Source organism: Nothoprocta perdicaria, unplaced genomic scaffold, assembly GCF_003342845.1.
Source record: "Nothoprocta perdicaria isolate Ctin4 unplaced genomic scaffold, notPer1 scaffold_91, whole genome shotgun sequence".
NCBI lineage: Eukaryota > Metazoa > Chordata > Aves > Tinamiformes > Tinamidae > Nothoprocta > Nothoprocta perdicaria.
In genome coordinates, this window is record NW_020456210.1 from 1,625,199 (window position 1) to 1,652,057 (window position 26,859).

At 42.4% G+C, this 26,859-nt stretch overlaps 1 protein-coding gene across 1 annotated transcript in view; it reads right to left on the minus strand.

Annotated features, from left to right (window-relative positions):
• GRIP1 (glutamate receptor interacting protein 1) overlaps positions 1-24,205 on the minus strand; it is a 147,026-nt gene extending 122,821 nt beyond the window's left edge. Inside the window, exon 1 of the mRNA XM_026052775.1 lies at positions 24,151-24,205. Within this exon, the coding sequence (XP_025908560.1) occupies positions 24,151-24,205 (55 nt within the window). The remainder of the gene's footprint in view (positions 1-24,150) is intronic.
• Positions 24,206-26,859: the final 2,654 nt, after the last annotated feature.

Sequence of the window (26,859 nt, forward strand, 5' to 3'; positions counted from 1 at the left end):
CTATACTTTTATTTTTCTGAACTTCAAGAAATAAACTATCTACGTCACCTCTCACGTATGTATTACCTGCATGTAGGGCCTTGTGTTCAGAAATGAAGACCTGGAGTTTAAAACATTGTTATTGCACTCTGGGATRTGAAACAGCAGACAAAATGCAGAGATGGACAAGAACAGAAATGGCCTTGCGCGCAAGGTCACTCCCTAGCATTCCCAAACAGACAGAGTTGGGACACAGTCACTTGGTAAATGCCTAATTGGAATGCTAGGGCAGTTTTTGTTTTATTTTTAGATTCTTGCATACTCTCAACTGCCGAATATTTCACCTGACATGCACATGCATGCACAAAAATTATGCAAGAACAAGAAAGTAGAATGTATGGCAATATGCATCTCAATTGCACTCTGTAATAGCTTCATTTGCCTGTTCCCCGGGGAGATCTGAACTGTTCTGTGTGCAGAGGTTGTTAAACACAGTGTGGCGAGGAGCATTTTCCACGAGCAGCTGAGGTGCATGATAATCTCTACTTCCTAAACAGAAATTGCGTGCCCCTCATCAAACATCTGGGAGAAAAGCTGGTAATTTCAGCAAGTGACTRTAATCAGGTTAAACAACTCAACCCATCCCAACCTGGCTCACAAAAGCTCTGAGGACCTTGTTGCATGTAGGAAGATCCCAAGCCAGAGCAGAGAAGGAAGAGCCTATTGGAGTAGCCTCCACATTTGCAACTTGCACACACGCAGTAATGGGTGACATCCCACTCGCAGGCCATTGTACTGGCCTACATCTCCAATAGTCCCTAATGTCACTCCTCCCACAGCAAACCTCCTCCCTTTGCCTTCTAGAAATGCAGATTTAGACCAGGGTCACAATTCCTTGGTTTGTAGCTGACTTCAGAAAACTGTTGGCAGTGATGAATCTTCTCTCAGGTCTGGCTTTCATAGAACTTGTTTATAAAACTGCCAACATAAAACAGCTGTTTGGTAAAGTGTAGTACTCCCATAATATATTTTGATGGGACTGTCTCTTTTATGTGGAGATATTGTACACGCTCTTACAAGTATATTACGCACATTYTTTGGAAACTTGCAAGTGACTTTTCATACAAACTCTAGGGTAAAACTGGGTAAAGCTGGGCTAATGATAGAAATTCAAGAACACAAATTAAAAAAAWTAAAAAGGAGGAAATGCAATCAAAAATTAAATTGAACAGATGATCCTGCAAAATAATGCAATAATAATAAAAACAATATATCTTATTTTGTCTCAACCTGAAACATTACCTTCAATCCCAAAGTGTTTCATTCTATTTTCAAGTTACTCAAACCCTAAGAACAGTCTTTAAGGCAAGACCAATTTTAAAGTATACTCCACATACTTTGAAATAAAAGAGACAGGATCTAATTTTTGAAATGCTGAAACAAGGCACTGCAACCAATATCTGGAGAAATCAAGTTTCTTTTTTCCATCAAGACTACTGGCAACAGCCCATCCTTGAAAATGCAAATAATTCTGACTTCTATCAAGTCCTCAGTAAATTTAAGACTTGTCAGAAAAGAAGTTTCCCAGCTTTATTCCTGAAATCTGAGATAACCATCATTTTCCCCACAGTTTGCACAGCTCTTGCAAACTACTATCCTAGTGCATCATAACTGGTATTAGAGCATCACTTTCAGTTGTCGCAATATGCATCCCAAATGTAAAGGAAACCAATAGAAATGATGCAGAACACATGGAATAATGGAGAAAAAAAAAGAATAAAATACTTTTTGCACCAATGAAACACATAGGCCATATCCTGCAACCCTATTAAAAMCAGTCAGCTCAAAGCCCTCATCACTGACCACAGTGGAGGATGCAATTGGGTGAGCAGTTGTTTAATTTTCTGTCATTTTATGACTGTTCTCAAGCAGTTGGACCCCAACCATAATCATGCCATGGCTAACTTGGTATTTCCTCACATCTTCAGTGATGCCCAGATGTCTAGTTCAGAACTATTGCTACTACCATGTTCATCACTCTTATAAATGCTGAATATTATCAGTGATGTCCAATAAAGTGAAGGGAAGCTGCAAGCACTCCCTGCCTTTGCAAARGTGCCAGAATAGGTAGCTTATACTTTTAGGGATAGTGAGATTATTTTATARTCAATAAGAAGGACATTTGCTAACTCTGAAAGGTGCTGAAGTACTACTGTTCCTTAGAAAACATAATTTCACCCTTGTTGATTCATTTTTGTCTACTTAAATCTAAGGAAAACTAAATAAGAGGTACAAGTTTTCAAACCASAATAAAATATACTTTATTTAAAGAAAAAATTTATAATATATAAGTAGATTTTCTCTTCCTTTCACTAGGTTTGAACTTTATGAACTTTATTTCTAATAGTCATTATACTTACAGTCAGAAATGTACACACTGTAGACAGTTCTGCATCAAGAATGGAAAGCTAGGCACTAAGTTCACATATTAGATTCTATAACTTGTATATTGGTCCAGCTACAAGAGGCAAAGGTATCCAAATACTGCTTTAATAATATTTTCAGAAAATTTTCCCAATGCTCCTTGATCATTCCATCTGTTTATGGATACTAAGAGATCAAAGAGATAATTTCACACCCAGAAACATATGCATAAAATGCGTTCAAAAGTTCAGATTGTTAGGACATGTCATTTAATACCACACTTGTTTTTCCTGACACAGAACACTGGGGTTTGTTTTCTCTTGTGATTATTGCCTACTACTAAAATATATCACGGTGAAAATGAAAACTGCAATATCAAGAAGTGTGAGACAATAAAGAAAAAATCAGGAAGATATGAGATTAAAAAGGCATCTACTAACTTAAATTCCCTCTTCCAATGATTGCTGAAATCTCCCCAAATCTACCAGAACAAGTAAGAGCATGAACAATATTGCCAAAGAACTAGCTGAAGAATTTCATAGTTGAGCACAGCAGTCAAACACACCAGTGCCCGTGAGATCTGAGCAAAGCCAAGGGGTTAAGTGAGCGCTCAGGGGTTGTTCTGAGCTGGGGGGAAAGGGGCGGAATTTCGTATATTATTATCAACTTCAATGTATTACAACCAAATGCCTTCAAATCATTCCACAGATATACCTCTCTGTTTCATTATGCAAATACATATTCAGCAATGCCTTGCAGGCATTCTTAAATTGGCAAGGACACAATTGCTGTTGTACCTGGTCCCAGACAGCTGAAAGTTGGCAGCTAAATCTCCACACAACATTTAGAAAGATCTACAGCAAACTTTAAACCATTGAGAGAGTCTGTCCACATCTGCCATGTCCTAAAAAGCCAAATGCCAACCGCAAACATGTTTGTTTCTCTTGTGCCAGAATCTGAAATATCAGTAGTAAAATTTAAAATAGCCTACGGGATATTGAACAAACACATATGGTATCTACATGCAGACTTCATGACGATCTTCCGGTCTCCAAATTCCCAGAATGCGACCCTAAAATCCTTGCTCACATGCCACCTACCTCTGAAGGCCTGAGCTTCTCCATATGGGGAGCAGAGCACAGCCTGCTTGTCACGAGAGGTCCCACAATACCTGTGAGGTGGGAGGTTCTGCACCTTGTTTTTGACAGGTCTAAGCAGCTGGGCGTGTTCTGACCAGAAATCATCCTTCAGGTTGTTCAAAGATCTTTTTTTTTTTTTTTTTTTTTTTGATTTTAAAGGATTTTTGGGGAATCTCTGACTGGACAAACTGCACACCAGAGAAAATGTGACCCACTGCTTGGGCAGCACATTGAATGTTCCCAAGTGCTGCTGAAATGACCTGTCATAATGGAAATGGAGAGAAAGGGCACACAAGATATTTTAAAAAAACAAAAGAAAATTTGATTTCTTCCTTTCCTCATCCCTCTTAAGTATTCAAAAAGGCGCATAACGTCTTTAGATTGTATATGTGAAATAAACACCTACCTGCTGACCTGAGTCCTTCAACTCACTGCCTCTCAAAATTACCTAATAGCTAATTCAAGAGAAATGCTAACTGTGTGCCAGTCTCGTGCCATGTCTTGCTTGCTTCCTTGCCACATCCTGTGGTGTTCAGTTCTCTCCATAAACCGCTTAGGCAACACAGCCATCCAATGCAAGAGTCTAGTTTGGGTCAAGATTATAGAAGAAATGCACCCTTTTTGGGGCACCTAAGGGCAGATTTGGCCCCAAATAACTAAAGTAACTCTTGCACAAGCAACATAGACATGTTTCTAGATCTGGAAGGAAATGCTAAGATTTCACGAGTCAGCTTGCATGGTCTTTGTGTTAAATATGAGAAGTATCCRATATTTGAGAACTTTCCTTTAGCATTTATCATATTTGATTAGAAAAGGACAAATTTTTGATGCACAACTTCCGATTAAACAACAACCGTTCCAAGTTTAAGCCTGAAATGTGGTGTGGGTTTCTAATWTTACATCTATTAGACCAAATAGAAGCCTATTTATCACAAATCTAGTCCGTTTATGACTATGTAAGCCTCCCTACTAGCAATCTACAGTAGCARTTCTTGTTTCCTACAGCATTTGGAGGTGTCCTGGTTTGCCAGCTCTTGCAGCTGAACTGGATATGCACTCCTAGAAGGGGGCAGGGGTTGGGGAATAAGGCACCCGCCATCTGTCAAACGTTGTTTTACGGCTCAGCACATGATCCTGTTAAGACACCTCTGCGTGTAACTGAGGGGTCAGAAAATAATTTCTTCAAGGTTCTTTCACTTTAGTTTAACCCTCTTGAGATCGATATTGCCTTTACCAAGTTTCATCTCTGGAAACACACAGTAGTTAACACACACTGTGTGCATATGACTAAGCTAACAACACACGCTCACTATTTTAAAATTCCTATAAATATAGTACCGAGATTTTTAGTAAATACAAAGGATGGTCATAATGGTGCCTATGTATAATGCCGCAAAGCCCCTGAAAAGACCAGGACAGGATGCATAATGAAGTGCTTCTTTTTGCTGACAATAATTACATTTGCATGAGAACAACTTCATCATTTATCATTTCTGGTGATGGGAATTCATGGCTGAATGGCTACATAAACTATCAAACTGAAAGCTCTCTGAGCTGCATTAGAAATGCTTGTTGCAGCTTATTAATACATCCTTGAGGAGGCTTCAAGAAAGAGSAAAACACGGGGCTATATCTCTCAGTTCTTCAGAATTCCCCACGACTGCAGGTGAAAACGAGGGAGGAGGCTGCCAGCCTGCGTGGYCGTGACCGCGCTGCACAGCCAGCACGGTCCCGCAGGCGCCCCACAGCCCGGCCCCACAGCCCAACCTGCAGAGACACCAGCTCGCGCTCCTGGAGACACCCCCAGCCTCATCCCTCACTAACAACCTTCTCAACGCTCACTTGAATGTGATTTTCCAGCGAGCTCTTGTATTTCTGTTAAGATGCAAACTGCAGCAGTATTTCCACTGGGGTGTAATTTTGCAAACACTTACTCGGGCCCCTTCAGAATCAAACCCTACAAGACAAATATGTGCAGAACACAGATAGCAATATGCATCTCAAAATCAACTTTTGAAAGAACCGACACATGCAAATATCGAGGATGGCTAATTTGCTTTTGCTCATGAACAGAAGATAATGAAAACAAGAACATACTAAGTGACATTTGCCAAAAAAAAAAAAAAGTGATCATTTTTAATATTTTATTTAAATCTTTGAACCTTTCCTTCATCCTAAGGAATGTAGCTTTCTTGTAAGGCTGGGAATTAATGAATCTCTTACTGGAATTTCACCTGAAAGTGTTATATGAAACATTGCACATTGTGCAATAGAGTTTCCCTGTGTTAAAAAGTATTGGCAGTTTTTACTTAAAACTGAACTGTCCTAATTTTAAATTTCCTAATTTAGTAACTGCTTCAAAAAGGGATGCAATATTGTATGTGTGTAGTAGTATAACTTCTTGTGCATGTAGGGAAACAATATTTTGAATTTCCTTATTACCTGCTTGCAAACCTGAGAATCACAGCAGCAGGAAAAATCTTCCCGTGTCAAGCCCTATGCCAAGATGCAGCTAGCAGAAAGAATGATCCTTTTGGTATTTCACCTAGCATTTTATTCATTCTGAAATTAAGCCCAGGGAGAGTTTATCAGTTCCTGTCATAGTAGCTTGTATCCAATTACACCTCTGTGCAGCTTAATAATTCTGCTCTACCCTTGGTATTTACGCCCAGCATGAATCCATGAAAAACTCCCTCATGGAGCTAGTGCTTTCTGCACCATCTGATTTGCCAGTTATTAATTATTTTAATAATAATTATTCCATGATTCCGAAACATCCCCCCAACCCCACTACACGTTTTTTAAGTACCAGAAGAAAGGTCACTGTAATCTCCAAATAAAACACTAAAGCACCTATTCACATGACATGCTTCCTATTCTTCAGATTTTATAAAGAATCATTAATGTTTCCTCTTATAAGGCTGTATGCAGAATTTCTTGCAGAATCCTGTTTTACCACATTAAAAACAAAACTATTTCAGTCCATAACTAGTGATTAATCATATTCAACTGTCACACCTAATTTAACTTTAATTCTATTCAAAGGTTTTCTATACAATTCAAGGTGAGGATTTACATTTTAATGTGCACCTGTAGAAGATGCAAGATCATATCCAGCATCCATCAAAAWTTTTTTCCACCAAGAAAGTAATTTTCCAGGGTTTTGGCCATTAAACAATTGCTTCTTTTTATGAAGTTACTTATAAAACTACATAAAATGTAAAAATGTTCTGCATTACTTTTCAATTGCTTTCATGTATTTCAATTTCCTTGAAATCAGTYCTAAAAGCTTACAGTACTACACTACACTTGGTGCTATAATTACGAGGTTGWATCTTTAGGAAATATTCATCTGAGGTATTTCCCCTGCAAACACTACAGATGAGATTGCATAAAAAGCTGAGCTTACTTCAAAGTGAGAAAAAAAAAAGAGCTTTGCATTTTTGAAGGAGTAGCTTGCTGCACATTCTGAATGTATCTCAAAAAAGTGAAGAATAGACAAATTGGCAGAGGCAATCACAGCAATACAACAAAGTGACAAGTACAAAAGGGAAGAACTGCATCTTTGCACTGCTCTATTAAGTTGATGTATCTGTGCATGAATCCTTTTAGAAATGCTAACGCTACCAGCATACTGCAATTTAAAGCAGTGCATCTTTCCTGTCACCCTAATTTCTAGTTATCGCCCTTTTTGTATCTGCCCTTATAAAGATTATTGCAACAATTTGTTAGTTGAMCTCACCGTTCTTTCAGCTCCTGCCTTAACTATAACGTGCAATTTGAAATGTTAGTATGTGAGACAGGACCCTTGCACTGTGCAGAGAATTAGGAAGCAGGAAATAAATGGAAGAAGCAGTTTAAAGTTTTGCAGTGAAGAAGAACTGCTGTATACATCACCGGAAAAGTGAAACTGTAACAGATTACTTGACTGCTTAATAGAGTTGTCCACTTATATCTAAATTTGACCCAAAGCTTTGCAAGTCCACAGAAGCACTAAAGATGATGCGGTGTTAATACAACTTTGGGTCTGCTGCCTGCTTGAGAAAAAATACATCTTGAAATGGTGCCTGGATAATCTCTTGGATTGTATGTACCAAAATAAAACTGCAGTGTCTATATATGAAAAAATCTATTTTCAATAGATGTGTGAAGATGTCACTATTTCATACAGCATGATATATACGTAGTGAATGGCTATTCACAACTGGAATAAGACTTTTTCTTGAAACACCTAACATACCTTCAGCAAACACGTTATCCAGGGAACAAAGCAGGTAAGAAGCAAACTCAACGGCAAAGATGCATTTGTATAGAGATACAAACTCCAGTGCAAAAAGCATAAGCCAGGAGAAGCCTATGTGTTCCCAGTATGCATTTGTCACTCAGATTTCCTCTCCTTGTAGCTGCTGCTGCAAGGTGGGTTTGCTTATTCACACATAGACATCAGGACCCAAAGTCCAGACCCTTTCTTGGCTCCTCAAAACCACAATGTTGAGCAAGCAGCATGCTCAGGCAACATGAGAATTTGTCCATCCTCTTCAAGATCATTCTTACCTTTTTGAATTCCTGTGATGAGGGAAAATTAGAAAGCCTCAGAAGGAAAGGAACAGGTGAGAACTACTGACCACRGGTCCAGTCATAGAGCTCATCTAGTCCAACCCCCTGCACACGCAGGGTCACAGGGCTGTGTCCAAGCGGGCCTCTATTAAGACAGAGACTCTCTGTCAATACAGTTGCTGTATTAAAGCACAGAAGCCCCACACTGAGGTCTTCAGGTGAAATCATGGCTAGCTGGGACAAAAGCAAACTGCCATTAAGCAGGATGCAGTAGCATCTCCTTAATCTCCCTAATGCTCTAATTAAAACTTAATAGAAGTATCTTCTTCACACTTCTTCAATTACTGTGTTTGTGCAGATCCTTCCTGCAGCTCAGAGGCCAAGGAAGAACCTAACGGGCTCCAGTTTCACCCACGGGAAGGAATCTCRTCTTCCAGCAAGACCTTGTCCCCAAATGAGTGAAAAAGAGCCCCAAAGCACCCGTGGTCAGRAGAGCAGCAAGGCTCCTGCGTCAGCTCATGCCATTGGCAAGCACCATAACCTCGCAAACTCTAACAACTACTCCGCTGAGGAGGAAGTTCTAGCTAAGCATCATGCTATGTTTTCCAATTGCCCTCATGAAAAAAAGAAAGTGGRGAGTAAAACAGCCTCCTTACCGAGTATCTTGTTTCAGCCATTACCAATATTACATATGTTAACAGAAAAGTATTGAAACAAGACAAGCACAAAATAACTTTTCCCTCATGGCCCTGGAGCTGGGGCTGTAGCCACATCTTTGTGCTCCCATCCTGGGGGGAGAAGAGGAGACTGGAAATTAACTGGGAGCCGACGGGAATGGCTGAGGATGAGGCGGGGACTTGGCCTGATCACTGCACTTAATCAAGGCTCTCCCTTCTTTTCTTCAATACACAGGTTAAATACACGGGTCACATATGCAAACCATGAACAGGATCTGCTTCCTGCTCCTTAATTCAAGGCTATTTTGAGTAGGGAGAAAGTGACTATAGAGAAGAAATTATCATTTGGCATATATAGGAACTGTTCGCCCCTTTAACTTCCTGAATACATAACSACATTTGCCTTAAGGGACAAATATCAAGCAGCTTTACAATATAAAAGTAACATCTGCTAACGTGAGCTACTTTCTGCATTGCAACCAAGGGAAGAAAATAGATATAAAGAGAACTATTGCTGGAATATACACAAAAAAAATCAAAGCAATCTATTATTTGAAATTAATTAGTGCCATGACGTTATATTAGGATTTCAGAAATCAGTTGTAAGAACATTTTACTCAGAAGCAGTACCTTCAAGCAACAAAATAGCAGGTAACTTTCAAAAAACCCTTCCAAAATTAACCTGAGAAGATCTCAGTCACCGAAAGATGAGATAAAGAGAATGAATCAGCAGGTGTTAAATGCTTTCCAAACCCAACCACCCTGCCAAATAACTGGCGTGGAGTAATAACGTGTGCAGCACTAGGACATGTTCTGCAGTCCTCACGACACCRAGGCACTAATAAAAATACTTCCAGATAAAACAGAAGATTTTTTTTCCTATCTTTAAAATGAAATATAGCCACAATTCTCTTAGCTGTTCCCCTCTCAAAACAAAGCACAGTAATTCTCTATTATTAGGAAAACAAAAAGTAAACTTTCACAAAATCTAAAGCCCAGGTTCTCTTACCAGTGGATCATTCCCTTTCATCATTTTTTTTCTCAGATACGATAGTGAATACCAGTTAAAAACAAGAACAAAATGAAGAGCATATTAAAGGATGCAACATTGAGGAAAAATCATCTTCATCAAGGAAGCTGTACAAGTAAGTTTGAACAGAAGATACATTCATCTCAACGGGACATTCAGAACAGATGTAGATGAGTCCAAAAAAAATCCCCAGTTACCACTTTCCTATAGTCAGAGTGTATCAGTCAAAAACATAGGGTTTACAGCCAAAACACTTATTGTAATGTAAGAAGGAACTGTATGTGTAACTTCAGTGTATAAAAAAAATGGCTACAGCTCCTCAGTGGCTGCCCAAACTATCATCCAGTAAAACATTAACAATTTAAAATACAGCTCCCTAAATGTTCTGAAGAAGAATTTATGAAAAAGTGCAATTACTAAGGTTTCAAGAGTCGCAGTTTAGTCCGAAAGGAGCACGATTTTTGTAAAGCACAAAGAAAATGTGTATGTGGGTAGCAGAGATACGGCATTTGTATGCCGTATGGTATACAAAATGCCATTTATGGCATTTATTGTATTTCACAATATCTTTCAGTCCTGAGAACATTGAATTATAGTCCTGTTAATACGATTATTCAAGTAATGGTTGAAGCAAGCCATCATTTGCTAGAATATAAAACCCGAAAGTAAATTCTGGCCAAGTATTCTCACGCAAACAGAAATTTAACAAAGTTTTTAAAGCAGCCAAGTACTAGCAGCTTCCAATAAAGAACACTGTAGAATTTAACACAAATGGATCTTATGAAATCAAGGACTTCAAAACTAAAAATCAAGGCATAAGTTACTTTAAATAGAGTTGTATCTTATATTATGGCAGTACTTGCACTTACTTTTCAACAGTTAAATAGCTGGGAGATAGCTGTTCACATTGATAGAAAAATGTTTTAAAGTATTGCAAGGCATTATCATGAATCAAATGTCTGACCCTTGGACAATATGATCATGTATTAACAACTTGTTCAAACATCCACTAAAAATTTATTAAGCCGTGCTAAATTACAGCCCAATATAATGATGTGGTTCTCCCGCCAAGCCCCTGGGGAAGTTCAGCCCCGCTTCAGGAGGGAATCACCACGTCCACGTTTCTTCTGATCCTCACCAGGCCCGCAGGCCTCCAGAAAGGCCACCTGTCCTTCTGCTGCTCCAGACAGATTGAAGCTTCCTTCACGGTGCTAGACAGGCTCAGGCTCACGTTTACATACTGGGGATTTGCGTGATGCTTGGGCACCTCCTGAAGAGGATGTTATACAAGGTGATTACACCAACATCATTATTTGCTCCCTCCTTCCAGGTGAAGAGGAAGCCTCGGCATGGCCATAGCAGGGGGCCTCCCAAAGCTCCCACTGCCCCTTTTCTGTTTCCTCTTATGCTGCAAGGACTGTTTCTTCACCGTATTTTCCAGGTACTTCTGCTGTCTTTACAGTTTAAGGAGAATTTCTTTTTACTCTCCCTGCACTGAGATCATCTCTTCTGTTTAACATTTTAGTCTCACCAGCGTTTCATGACTTGTCTTGTGACAGACCATCATATCCAGCTAAAGCCCCTTGGCTTCAAGTGAGACAGAGGCCTTGGATCATGCAAGCTTCTCTGCTTTTGCCCTCTTAGACCTTTTTCTGAGCCTAACCAGCCATCATAAGGCCTCAGAGCAGGGCCAGAAGAGCTTCTATCTCCTCCTTAACCATTTCATTGGTATGGCAGCTTTTGCAAGGGTACAACTGACAGAAAAAAAAAAAAAAAGGTAAGTTGTGAGGTGTACAAGAGACAGATTAATTTAAAAACTATACAGGAAAGCAACTAATGACCTTATAAGTACTGAATTACCATAGATCTGATCATCCTTATCACATGATCAACTGCTTTTGTCTGAGTGTTTTAAACATGGAGATTACTGGTATGGCAAGATGCTATTTTATATAAAGAATGAGGAAGAGATAAATTTAATAGCGTTCTGATTTCATCTCCAGCTTCCTTGCTAATATAATTGCCAAGGAAAAATGTGAATCCTGAAAAAAAATGAAAACTCTCAACAATGAAAACAAACAGTAGTCATCTGAATCATCAGTAGTCATCTACATCTACTGAAGCCGTGAAAGGAAGTCTTTACAGTAGAAAGAACCAACTTCTCCAGGGCAGCTCCCAGACCATCACAAGGAGGATGGCACTCCAGCGTGTCACCACTGAGGCTGGAGGCCAGCAGAAAGCAGGGACACCCTGGGTGTTCACAGCGGGGAATGGCAGGGGCTGCCCCGGAGCCCTGCTGCACCAGCACAGATGGGGCTGAGGCCGTGCAGGGAACTGGCTCCCGAGGCCTTCTGGTGACCCACAYCACTGCAGCTCTGCCTGATCTTCTGTGCTCCCACGAAAAGGGACTCAGATGAACCAGCAGTGCCTGCCCTAACCCAGCCATGCTACCCATCAGATAGCCCCACCATGGCACACTCACAAACCAGCATCTGAGAAGCTCTACAGCCACATCTGTGACGGCTCTTCCTAACTAAAAGGCATCAGTACGTGTTTTCTTTCTCCAGTCTTACATCTGAGGCTTGGATTTAGTATAGATTCAGATAACCCAGCATTTGCACCTAAAATTTGAGCTATAAAAATTTTGAAAAACTACACAGAATGCTTTCAAAATCCAGCTCTGAATTAGATGAGAAAGAGAGAAAGCTCTGGCTTGCTCACTGGCACAGATACTGCAAACAGAGCAGCCAAAGAGAAGTAGGCCAAGAGCAAAACCTTAATATAGTTCACAATTCAAGGAGGTGGTATTAGATGAGCAACTGCTCCAGTAATATGCTGAATCCATTAGTAACTCCAAGTCAGACAGACAGTCCCTGCGGATTCGTGTCACAAAACCTACATTTACAGGAAGACTATTCCCCTTTGCAGGAGAAGCTTACCAAGAATAAAAATCCTTATAATGAAAACCAGCAGAGAGAATAAATTACCATAAATCCTTTGTATGTCAGCGGCATGGCTAATGATGTGGGTATGAGCTGCTCCCTCTGCTCTGCAACACGCCTGAATGTCCCGATGACGCCCGCGTCGTGCCCAAGGATGGGCAGGCTGCCCCCCCACCATTTCGCTCTCTTTCCCTCACACCATCTAGGTTTCATCTTCCTTTCTAAGACACAGTTGCTTCTGAAAGAGTAAAACTGATATTGTTTATCTTAAAACATAAATCCAAAAAAAAAAAAAAAAATCCTGACACATTCCTTTTTTTTCTTCCTCTCATCTTTTTTTTTCAAGAAAAGATGAGTTTCTAGGCTGTTCCTTACACATGACTTCAATTTCCCAATACATAATTTAGACCTCCACTTTATAAAATATGTAGTTGATATGTTCTGCAGAATATTCTCTTGAATAAGGAACATTAATCATCATTTTCAAAGTAGCTGGGATATCTATGGAATGAATGCAACTTTATTAAGCTCTTGATATACACTGTGAAGTTACCTTCTAAACCACTTTACCTATTTTATCATCCAAAACTGAAAAATGGTGGTTATTTCTCTATTCTCAAGACTTTAGATCTCAAAAAAATCCAGGACTTTGGGACTATTTGTGCGTTCTGCTACACATTTCCTCATATGATAGCATTTWAAAAATGCATCTTTATCTACTTAGTAAAAATTCATCCAGGCTGTGAAATCAAATTCTGATCTTTTTGTACACGTATATGAAGAAAAATCCAACGTGACTGGCTGCAGAAAACATGACTATTCTTTGACTTTAGGTTTATGTCATTCTTTTAAGGAAACTGACATTAAGAATTATTCCAGTCTGATGTTCTGCAAATCTTTTCTTTCACGGCAATTATTTGGRGTTTGATTGAATACATTACCTTTAATCTGGTAGGCACTACATGTGTGAGTGCATACGTTTATAAACACACATATACATTTTTCTTCTCTTTTTATGATTGCAGATGCTTTAATATTTTTCTACAACTGTGAAAATTAGGCACTGAATTTAAGGTTTCTCTTCTTGGTTTCATTCATTCATTTATTACCTTAAAAGTAATGCATGGATGGCCAATACTCCATAGACCACCTGCTGAATAATGTTTGTTCAGTCTAATCCTTAGTTAAACTATTTGAACTCCTGAGAGTTTAACTCAGATCTCAGAATGTCACTTATTTTCCTAACTTACTGTGGCTTTGTGAAGCCGACTTCCTCCTTCAGTGCGTTTGAAGAATATTCCTGATGTCAATGGCAATTTGCCATCTGAGTGTGTAAACTGTTCACAACAATTTTGCAAGAGTTACCTGGTGTCACATCCTCAACTTTGTAGTCAACATCTACCTAAGTCTGTCAATGCTGAAGCTTGTTTCTGAGCAGTGATTTCCTTTAGTCCATCCTTTTGCTATTCACCATAATTGTTTTGACATGAGCACATACTCTTCTGTCTCCATCCATTAAGGGATAAGCTCCAGATACCAGGGCATTACAAGTCCCAGTGACTGGTGGGGTAGATGTTCAACACATTACATGAAAAGATACTTTGTTTCTAGCCAAGCAACACAAAGAGCTGAGCTCAAACTATTCTTTTTTCTTCTTTTGCAACTTACAATCAACCCCAATGAACATGAAGGAAAATTAAATCATGTTCTGATTCTCAAAGTAGGTCATATAGCAAAATCCTATCAACAGAATAGCTGAAAAAAATCTATTATTTGTCAGCTGAAGAAATAGAAAACCATGCTGATAAGGTAAAAGGAAATCTAAAAATTCATTCTGATAACCATAACTGGCTCAAATGTCTGAGAACACAATGGTCAAAATATGCTATCAAGTTTAAGTCCCTTTRCTGTAGGGATATGCAAAAAAAGTCATTGTGGGACAAAGTAGGCAAATTAGGGAAATTCACCATAAACACAGCCTATGTTGCTCTCTTAGGGGGAAGAGACTGCTCTGAATGGCAGCTAATGAACTCTGATTTTACACAGCACAGTAAATAAAGAGCTTCCCTGTGCGGGCTGTATTGAACTTCTCCAGTTCAATGATCTATGCACTCTTTGATTAAGACCCTCAATGCAAAGATTCTTTTACCGAGTTTAAAAAAAAAAAAAAAAACAGGAAAGCTTCACTGCAATAAAACCTGCCTTAAAGCAGTTCAAACGAGAAGATATTCCTGGAGCCTCAAGAGAGCCCTAGAACCTAACGCTGGCTCAGCAGCATCGCCGGCCTTGGAGAAGCTCTTCCTTATGAAATGCCAGTGCTCACGGCTGTATCCTCCCCGTTGCTGTTTGGCTGCCCTATTCTCTACTTCCAAACTAAACCAAAGTCGGTTTATTTCTTCCTAATGTATCACTCCTCTCCTAGCTTCTTTTTATGGTAACGTGGATAGTAGCATCGGCTGTGAAAATATCAATAGAAATTCTGTACCCTACATTACTCTATGACTAATTATGATTAAATATAAGAGGGGAAAAAAAGCTAACAAAAAATAACTTATCTTTGCTTCAGAGTAATTCCTGAGCAATCCTTGAAGAACAGAAACTTCTCAATCAGTGAATGGGCAAAAAGGAATGGAGCTCTCTGTTGGGCAGCACTATGGAAAGGGACCCATTTCTTCCTAGCAAGATTGTAGCTATCCATCATCTTTTAGCAATATCAAGACCATGGAAGTATAAAATTACAACCATGTAGAATTCATAGGAAAAAAAAATCATTTATCCATGATGGATATTTAACTACTGGACTCCAAATTTCCACCATCCATAAAATCCCCAAATGCTAGCATACCTTCCCTTTTTACAGGCATGGCTTTATTTTATTAATTCCTCCCCTAAAGGCAACTATGAAATTCTCTGTTTTAAAAGTAAATGTAGCAGAAATAAGAACCTGTCAAATTAACTTAAAAGTCATTTATACCCCCCGCTGTTCCCTGGATGTGCTTCACTCACCTCCTTTTACCTACCCAGGTCACCACTGGAGCTGCTGGCAAACGGCAGCAGGTTGATCCGGGGTGCTCAGACTGCAGCATCTGGGCAGCTACAACACGTAAAGCACCTCAAAACGACAGGTAGCCCAGGTGGCTACTGCCACTCGAGAACCTCCAGCCCTCCCTGCTGTCCAGTAACAGAATCCAGGGAAAGTTTGGAGGTTGTTTACCTACACCATTGGGAAACCATGGAGAGCAGACCATCTAGATTCACCCTCTGCTTTTCTATCTTCTGTCTAGATATTTCTTTCTAGAAATATCTACCAGTGCAAACCTACCAGTGCTCCTTTCGGCAGCCTCCCCATCCCTTTCCCTCCCCAAAAAGAAAGAAAAAAACAGAAAGAAAAGTAGCAGAGAACAGAGCAGATTTGAAAGACGCGTGTGAAAGAAGTAATTCCAATTGCYTTGGCTAGAACTATTACCTACCATTTGACCCACGGCGAAATTAAAACCTTGGAGGCAGCTGCAGAGCTCAATACTGAGCGCACTGCCTGCCAGCTCAATCAATCCCATCCCATGAACTCTCCAGTCGCGAATCCCATGAAGAACAAGGACTGGGTTTATGGGCTGACCAGAACGAGCACCCGTGTTTCTGTAGGGACTGAGCACGTGGATTTTCTGTCTCTGGGCAGAGGAGATCTCTGCACTGTTTTACTGCCACAGATGCAGCAAAAGGGAAGCTGGTCTCCCTCCCTGGAGCTACAGTTGCCGTCTCAGTGCAGCTGTCAGCCAGCACAGAGCAGCTGCTCCTCAGTATTACACGGCATATGTCCATAAGAGGTGAATCCCAGACTCATATTCATGGAAACTCCTCATGCTGATGGTTTAGTGGCCTGAACCTGAATCCCCCTGCCACAGAGCAGCAGAGAAGTGCAGAGGAGGGAGCTCTATTCTTCCACAAAGAGAGYTCAAGGGCTTCTTGCTGCACACACTAACTTCCCCTTGCTCCTGCTGGCATCTGCAAGGCTTCCCAGGCGCCTTGGGAGCTCCCTAATGCTTCACTCGGGCACATTTATCTCCGTTACACAGCTCCAGAGTGAAAAAGGAGGCGAGACATGACAAGACCATCTCCTGTGCTGCTACTCATCCCAAGCAATTCCCCCTCGAGTTCTTCCTTCTCCCGCACTGCCAGCTCTCTCCTCTTTGCAATTTTTTTAAACTGGCAAAATAAAGCCAAAAAGGGATTCCTGCTTTCTCTCTTTTTCTTTSTTTGAGAAAACAGCAATCAGTTCTCAGCTTTCTGTTTGTTTCTTTTTGCAGCRCACAATTTCTTTTACTTTCAAGCTTTTTCTTTGTCTGGCAGTTTTACTTACAATAAGCACTTGTAACACCCATTCACTCCGCATTTTATGGTTCCTCCCAATTGCTCCTAGATTTAGCTCAGTGGAACAGGAACTGTGATAATTTATGTCTAGGTGCAGCAAAACGGAGTCTTGACCACAGGTGCTAGGACGACAGCAAAAGATCTTAGGTATACAGGRATTTATGTACATGCATACAAGCGTATTATTAAAGAAAAAAAATACTCCTTGTGTGGCAGGAAGACTTAAAGTAATCAAAATGTTCACTCCTTTTTGCTGCTGAAGAGAAGAATCATAAAGTGGCAGCAAATTTCATCTTGGTTATGTGCTGGAGCTGAGAAAACTCTGCCCATCTGCACTGGGCTCTCCTGTACCTCCTGTCTCCTGTCCAGCAAAGACATCTGTATGTGGGAACTGGCTTCATCTGCCAGATACGGCTGTCGAGTAATAAATCGCCTGGTGAAAGTGTAAATGTTTCCTTGAGAAGTGTTGTGGATTCAAACTATATTTTAGCTCTTCTATTTACCAATATGTTATGGTAATTCTGTCAATAAATAGTTGGGGCTTTTTGCTCAATATTCTACATTGAGAAGCTGAGGTAGAGTAAGTAAATCTGTTAGATGAGAAGTTAATCCTCACCAGAAATCAAGCCTGCTCTTGCATCTTTGTATTCGGTCCACCCTTGAGCAGCTTTTGTGCCCTGATACACTTCATGGAAAGCCTCTTTTTCTAATAAATACAACATTCCCCAAAGCATTAACCCAAAATTGGACACGGGTCCAAGCAATGGGGGGTACAGGTTGCAACAGGGACACAATACATTCCCTTTCCATGTAATCACAGCTTCCTGGTTTCTTCACTTTGGGATGAAGCTTTTTCTTAACCTTAGCCCTGGGCAAACTCTTGAAGATAAGAGTTTTAAAAGGCTCYGAAATGAGAGAGGAATGATATTTTAAAGCAGTCCTCCAAAAGAAGAATGGAGATAAAAAAAGGCAACAGCTCAAAACAGCTTTAAAGGGGCTCTTGGCACGCTGTGAGGGGGACAGAAGGACACAAGGCCTGGGGGAGCAAGAGAYGCAGCTGGACAGCGCAGAAGGTGCCACCCATTCCCATTCCCATTCCCAACACCTTTGGAAGCAGAAATTGGGTCTTTCTGGAGCGTCTGCATCAGAAATGCAGCCTGGGCCTGACTCTCTAGAGCCGTTAGAGGAGGCAGATAGAGCTGAAATGCTGAAATGTGCCCCAAAGCAGGTCTGCACGTATCCCAGGGAGTGTCTCGGAGTTTGGAGAACCCGYCGCTGAGCACTGCTTGCAGTGCAGGCCGCTCACGAGCCGGGCTCTCCTTCCTACCCTGCCGGGCACTGCGGCAGCGAGGGACCATGCCCACCTTCAGCCTCCCCCTGCAGCACGCTCCAAAATATTCCAAGAAGTGCTCCTGAATAACTGCAGATTCTAATTTGATGGGGATAAAGCATTAATATAGAATGGCAAGCTTTTAATCCCTACCAGTCAGCCCTCAGTGGATCAGGCCACTGTTTTACCTCACGTATGACATTGAGCAGTGCTCTTAGGCCCACAGTGCAGACAGGGACCAAGGGACAAAGTCTGAAAAACTTGCTGAAACTCTACAAGAAGCTCTCAGCAGAGGATTCGTGCATCTGACTCAATTCCCATAAGTGCAAAAGTGCTGGGAAAAACACTGGATTTCTAAACCTAATACGCAGGACAGATACCACACCTGGTATATCAGATATAAGCTACTATCAAAAGGTAACAGTCACTTACTATCTCTTTATAAAATCGCTTGTGGCTTCTTTTCCACAGCTGACAGGTTTCCACACCAAAATAACGTCAGTTTATCTAGCAAGAATTATAATTTCTCCCCGGCATTCCTGCCCCAYGCATTTCCTTGGATCGTTAGGGCTGCAGCAGCGCTCCCACTCTAGGCGTTGTGTGCGTGATTTGGGAAGGACTTTCACGCCTTTCCTGCTGCCAGAAGTCTCGCACAGACTGGTTAGTATGCCAGTGTACCGCTGCACTTTAGACTGCCCTGAATAATTAATAAACAGTTTGCCATTTATTGAATATATTAGTGAGCAAGAAATGTTGCTTGAACTTGTGAACTACCCTCAGCCTGCTGAAACGGCGGCACATCTCTTTTCCTCCCTCTCTTCCTCCTTACAACAGCATGTTCAAAGGCTTCTTTTGAACAAAAAGACAAGTTAGCAAATGACTAATACTCATTAAATACAATAAATCTGCTTCTTTTTGTTCTATCCATACGCAGGACTGGAAAACAGCACTTACAGAACAAACATCTTTTTAAGAAAAATTAATCCCAGTCCTTCTCTGCTCTCACAAGGTGGAACTTCCCATTTCAAAGCACTCTTAAAACAAATGAGGCTAATGGCATTCTGAGCGCAAATCAGAAAGATTGGATGGGGAATAAAAAATCCTGGAGGAGAATAATCGTGCAGTCTGCTCACCTCTATCATAGTCTCCACCAACACCAGCAATTTTTCCTAACCATTAATGCAGACACGGCTATGAAGGCCTGAGATTAACCAGACTGCCACTGAGCAGCTGTTGGATATATAGCAGGTGACACRTCTTAAACATTTTTAAATAGAAAAAAAAAAAATTCTGTTTTATTTGCTTGTACAGAAAGCAAAATATAACCCGAATCCAGCTCTGCCCTACGCTCAGAGTTTACCCTTTGATATTTCAGGCCGCTAACAAGTTTTTAGATTGCTGACCATCACACAGAGTGGTGTGTGCTAAACTACCTCTCAGGTTTGCTTTATCTCCCAGGCTTATTGGGAACATATTGGGAGCAGAAAAATCTATGTCCGCAGAAAGGATCTTTATGGGCAGTAGGTAGTAAATTATCCTGGAGATACACTATAAAGCTTGGAGGAGTGAAAGGCAGGCCACTCAGCTGCCTATGCTATATACTGCCTAATGGCAGCTGATGGCTCTATCCAAGTGCTCCATTTCCATTACAATATAGCCAAAATAACTCTACCAATCTGGGTATATTAAAAGTACGTATTCCTGCCTCCAAGAAGGAATATATTTCTGCAAGTAACTTTATGCACTAGACAAACTCAGCAGCACAGCTTCCTAAAGGACCTGTTCCTGGGGCTAATCAAAGCCAAACCTAACTTGTCCATACGGACCCTGACAGCCAAGGCTTTCTAATGCACTGTTTGTAAGGCAAATTCTTATCAATGAAGTGATTCATTTAATTGTAAATCAGACTGGCTTGCATATATCAGAAACTTCTCACTATTATATTGTTGTAAAGTTTCCAAATTTGATTTTCTAGGGAAATTCAGTCCAAGTGATCATCACAGCTTCCTTGGTATGCACAGCTGCCAGTCAGTGCCCAAGGTGCTACAAAAGTAAATTTAGAGGAAACAATTCTAGTATTTCTCCACTGGGCAATGCAACATTCTGCAATTCAAGCAGTTTTAAAAAAGGAGTAGTTTTGTGGTTACAACTTCAAATGTGGCATTAAATTTAATTGGTCCAAATAGAAGTTAGTATTCTCTACGAGCCCAGTCTGATCTACTGGGCCCAGCAAGATCTACAGAACTGGCTACCATTTCAGRTTTTGTGTAACAGGCTTTCCTCTCTCTTTTGAGATGGGAAAGAGATAAGCGAWTAAAAGAATATATAAAAAAGAAAATGCCTCTTCTTGGTGCAAATCTCAGTAGCTGATATGGTGAGGAACATATCTCCACTTCAGAACTGCTTTGCCGCTTTAACCTCAACATTGCTATAAAAAAATAAAGTATAAGCCTGAAAACATATAGATGAGCACAACTAAGCGCAGATTAAACCTCGGCCTCCAAAACAGATCCACACAACTGAGGTACTATAAAGAGCAATGCACATGAAGGGAACTAACCTTGYAGTATTTTGCATTTCCTGCAAGACCGAGCACTCTTGCTTTGCTGAATATTTTGCCAGACCTGGCAATACACTGAAAAGAGAGCAAAAGACTTTCATGTCCAGCACCCTTAGTAGCCACGGTGGCCGTTGCGGCAGAAGAGCCAATACGGCATGAAAGGAGCGCCCAGGCCAACCGCAGGGGTGAAGAAGCACCAGGAAGGGAAGCAGGGAAACTAATTCAGTGGAAAATGGACAGGAAAAGCTCCAGCAGATTTTAATAAGCATGAGACTGAGTGACTTTGAACTGCACAGGCTGCATCAAATGGGGGAAGGTAGGGCTGTATTTAGGGAAGTGGGGACGCTTCAGAAGCACGAAAGGGAGGTGGAAATGCAGTGCTGGAGAGGTCCATGTGCTGGGTCAAGAAGCCCTCAGCCTTCAAGGAATGACCTGACAGGGGAATGAGACAGCGGGAGGTACAGCTGGAGGTGAGAATTTGGGTATTAAACTAAGACTGGGGCATTCCAGATGTGTCCTGGAATTGGTGGAGATCTGAGCATCCTGCACAGAGAAGGGCTCATGTCCACAGATCACACTGATGTTTGGGACAACTGAGGCATGAGATCATGGGTTTTAACGCAGCAGGTTCTGACTTCAATGCCTAAGTGAAGCCAGAGAAGCACCTGGCCAGAGGGCTGGTTCCAGAGTGAATGCTATGATGCCCAAAACTGCATGGTCTTTTGCCTTTGAAAGGCACTGAGAATATTTCCAGTGTCTTCTTTCAGAGATTTGCAGACAAAAATTTAACCATGTGTAGCACTCCGAAGAGACATAGCTCTGCCTTTTGCTTTAAAAGGTTAAGGTGAAGAACAAGAAGGGCAGCGAAATTGCTCTAAAAGAAAAAAAATCGCCTGTTTTCCCTGCCGGGAAAAATCCCTTTTGGAGAGTCTGCAGATGCCCATGTGAGACATTGCAGTTTACATCCTGATCYGAAAGAGCAAGAAATGAAGTTAGAAGCTTAGTTTGTCCAGACAGGCATGAAGAATGACATACCCAAATTAATGAAAACAGAGAATTCCACTTTTTGATGTTCAGTTAGCTGCATGTATAACATTTATGAAAAATACGAGTCATTAATCAAGTGCATAACATTCATATTTCTTTTGAGGATACCGGTATCTTTTTACTATGGAAAGACCTGAGAGAGAATGAAGAGCTGGATTTTGCAGACTGCACCAAGGTGCAGCTTGAGTGTAGAAGATAAGACTCCAGCAGAGATAGAGTTTTGAGGAAAAAAGAAAAATTGCCTTTATACCAAACAAAGCAAATGAAAGCACCAAATCCCATAATCTATGCAATCCAGAAGAGAAAGGAAGTTACCACCAGGTACAGCAAGAGATGACTGGGAGCCAAGCAACTAGGGCCAAGGAATACAGGAGTTGAAGGAGAGAACAAAGGTGTTGCCCAAAATGGTGAAAATTCAGTAGTGTGTGAGCTAGGACAGTGACTCAAATCTGGCACACAAGGAGCCTTATGGAAGAATATATGAGCAGCTCGTTTTTTTAATGGACTCTTAATAATAAGACAAGCATAAGCACACAAATACTAAAAAAAAAAAAAAACCCAATAGCAATGTTGTCATGCCTATTCCTATTGAGTGGGAGGGAGTGACGAGTCTCAAAGGAGGATAAGATTATTTCAAAGGATAAAAAAGAGTTGAATGATGGAAGTGTGAAAAGATTACGATGGCCATGATGTATAAGAATATTGATTATTCCAGAGGAAACTGTGCTAAAGTGCAACAACTCTCATCAGCGAGAGACGAAATTTTTGTGCAAAATCTCTCTCAGACACCAGCAGACTAAAATAAAAGGTTGCTCCACTCAAGGCAGCAAAAGAGAGAGCACTGACTTTCAACCTGCTAAATGTATAATAAAGCTACCAAAATAGAAACATTTCACACATAGGAGAAAAACAGCCGTTATCCAGCACAGATTGGAAAGAGCAGCAAATCTGCAGAGGAAAGGATGATTAATAAATATTTAATTTCCTATGTGTTTGGAACAAGGTGGCTGCATACGGCAATGTAAAGAGGGGGRATATGCATTATATAAGTTTGATTATGATGCTTTTCTCTTTTCCTATCCCTGAGCTCATCGTTGTAGCTTCTCACTCCTCCATACATCTGCAAAATAAAACACTAATTGATTTGGGGGCTATAACGCTGAATAATCAAAGATTTCCAGTTTTTCAAGTGAGGCGGATATAAATAGTTCCATTTACATAGGGATGTGTTTACAGCTCCACAGGAATGGCCATTAACTGTTTCACAGCACCAGCCCTGCAGGAGAGAAGCTTCTCATTTGCAGGCACAGCCTGCTACTATAACGTGGGAAGTTTGCACCCCAAAAACACCAGCCCAAACCCCCAAACAAACCCCCAAAATATCTTTTTTTTTTTTTTTTTTAACAGAGAGGAGGAAAATAATAACAGCTATTTTTAAAGTTTGGGGTTTTTTTAAACTAAATTATGTTCATTTCTGAATGGGGAAGGTTTCTTACACAGAAGCTTTAATAGTCACGATGGGATTCACAGTAAGATTCCAGCAGCATTTTCCAGGTGTGAGCAGTGGCTCTGGCGGCTCGGGGGTCTGCAGCAGCCCAAGCCCCACACTTCCCTGCCAGGCAGAGCGACTTTGCCAGTGCCACAGCGCGGGGCAGCCCGCGGGATCACTCGCTGCTGCCTCTCCCTCGGGCATCCTGCGCTGCTCGGCACGGGCATCTAAAGCACACACWGCAAAAGCTTAAGGAAGGCTATAGATGCTATACCTGAAACAAGGGAAACTCCTCCTTGATAGAATTGTTGGATATCAAGCTCCTAGCAGCCTATGAGCCCTTGAGAGGCTCCTCAGAGCAGTCAGCAAAACCACAAACCAATTACACCCCACAATAACTTCAGCACTGGACTCAAAGCCCCCCTCTTCCAAGCCAACAGCAGACAAGAGGAGAGAAGGCGCAAAGCGCTGGGATTCTCCGACCGCGGGCACAGCGCGGGACACTTGCGGCTCCGCGCCTTCCCGCGCAGGCAGCTCTTTGTTGCCGCCAGCAAACGGGAAGGACGGCGGCGCCGGGGCGCGCGGGGGGAGCAAGGAAAGCGCGTTACCTTTCGCGAGCCTCCGCAGGATCTGGCAGCGGCACTTAAAGGACACCGCGATCATCCTCGCTGCCCGCCGGGTTGCGCGGGGCTGCGCTCCGGCGAACGCGGCGGCGGAGCAGCCGGGGGCCCCGCGCGCATCCCCGCCGCGCTGCGCAGCGCCGCCCTGCGCGGGGCCCGTGGGCGCTGACAGCGGCGCGGTGCCCGTGGGCGCTGACAGCGGCGCGGTCCGCGGGGCGCGGAGCAGAGCGCGCGGGGCTCTGCGCCAGGGGCGCGCGCGGAGAGGGCCGCGCGTGGCGGCGAGCGCAGCCCGGCGCCCGCTCCGCTCCCCGCGCTGCCACCGGCCTCGCGCTCCCCTCGGAGCTGCAAAGCGCCGCGCTGGGCGACAGCGAAGCCCGTCTGAGATGGGGGGGAAAAAAAAAGGAAAAAAAAAAAAAAAAAGAAAAAAAGAAAACCTCTAATCAAGGCATTTTTAAGATTTAGCAAGACAAAGGCGGGTTTTAGCACGGGCAAAGCTTTCCGACAATTATGGTCAAGCCTATTACAGCGGCCGAGGCAAAGACCACAGCGGGAGGGAGGGAGCAGAGGGAAAGTGATGGATCGCTGTGTGTGGGCAGGACCGCGGAGCATCCGCTCGCACCCAAATAAATAAAAGATGCCGCGCGGAAAACACCCAGCGAGAATTGGGTTTGCTCCCCTCGCTAGGGACCCGATTTCTGCGCAYGTTAAAAGGCATTTCTTAAGTTACCCACGCAAACCTTGCACCATTTGTACGCATTCTGTGAGATTTCTGAGGCTCAGCAGGAGTCCTGCGTTCTCTTATCTCTACTCACACATCAAATTAACCTGCCGTTAGCGACTCATTCAGAAAAYAATGAAGTGGAACCGCTGCCTAACAGGGGCTCCAGCCCATCTTAACCGAGTCAACGGTTATTAAGGGACAAAGCTCCCCGTTGACCCTAAAAAAAAGAGCCAACAAACAAAAATTAAGCTAAATGAAGTCTGGTAGGTCACATTTTTGCACACAAAAAGTGCTGTGTCGGATAATCTCCTTTAAATTGTTATATACACAATAATTTCTTTGTCAAGACTTGCGCTTCCTTCAGGTGATATATTTTACGCTGTCTTCCTATATTCCCCATTGCATTCACTTGCTTCTATTTCAAAATTGGTCAATTTACTTTCTGACACCTTTTATCCAGGACTGTATTTAATATTATCATCCGGTGCTGGGGGGGACATCTTTTACCTCCAGCAATTTCAGGCTGGAAGATAAGGCCTCCTCTAACACTTGCAACAGCTTCGTTCCCCTGCTCTGAATCAGCACTGCCACTCTTAACACACCCCAACCTGCCATTATATTAATTGTTTTTCGCATTTTTGTCCTCCTGGCGACAGCAATAGCCATATTTCAAAGGCAGAGGTGAAACACTCCATCAGCATAATTGCAATTGCATAGACAGGCCCAGTGAAAATTGATTTTATTTCGCTGTCGTTAAAACCAGATAGGGGCGATGGAGTCATCTGTTCTCCAGCCTTGTTACTACCTCTTGTAGGGTCTCATGTCCCAAAGAAACAGCTGTGAAGTGCAGCCAGCGGCAAAGCAGGATGCACCTGATGGGGTGGGTTGATGCTTCCACACTGTAACTCCAGACTCCTGGGAAGGGACAGGCGGGACACGCAAGGAGGGCTGGCACCAGGGCGGCAATGCAGAATGAAACCAGTATAAGGCAGGGGTGCARAACAAAAAAGGGAAATATTGGATATCACGTATGTATGCGTGGAGGGAGGTGTTATAGACGCTTGTCCCATCGGAAAGATAGGTGGCTCTCTGCCGGCCAGCCCCGTCACCACAGGTTTTGCAGAGGGAACTTGCCCCTGCTCTTTCTTGCCAGGCCCTTCTTGACAAGAGTAGTGCCAACTAATATGAACCTCTTTCAAATTTCCTTTTTCTTTCTTTCCCCAACCTGCAGAAGTTGATTCAGAGATAACTACAACAACCACAGCCACCCCATCGTGGCTTTTGCAAGTTTACAATGCAGAAGCCGCTCTGAATTTGTGGCTTGRTGTGTGGGAGCCAGAGTCCAGCATCCATATTCATCTTTTTTCCACCTGCCAGACACCTGCCCTTGATGTCAGGAAGCTTGACAGGCGCGGACGAACCTGGCTAAGCACCTGCCTTTACTTTATCCTGCTAGATAACAGTCGGTCCAGCTGCCTCATACCGGCTCTTTGCTTCTTCTTGGTTCATAGGGGCCCTGAAGACGGTGCAAAGTGTGGGCCCAGCAGCATCTACAACCAACAAATAGGTCTAAGTTCCCACCTCTTTGGGGACACATCTTGCATTACCTGCCAGCATCAGAACTAGGTTGCTCACCCTCCTCCTCCCTACCCTTCAGAAGAAGGCACCTCTGGTGCACAGCGTGCTCCCGTCCGCCTCTCCTCCTTCCGAGCCCCTTTTTGGGCATTTCTGCTTGCGGAGCAGCGCAAGAGGCTGCACCTACACCCTGGGCAAGGGCCGCTGCCCGTGGCYCCTGGGGCCCTGCTCCGTGTCCTGTGGCTCAGCTACCCGGGCAGAGCCCTCAGGCAGCTACGACACGGCGAAAAACACAGYTTTAACACAAGAAAAACACCCGGCCTGTGTTTCCGTACACGCTGCGCCCCGATCCGATTATGTAAAATCATGTAAAACTGCAACAACAATACAGAAAMAGCAAC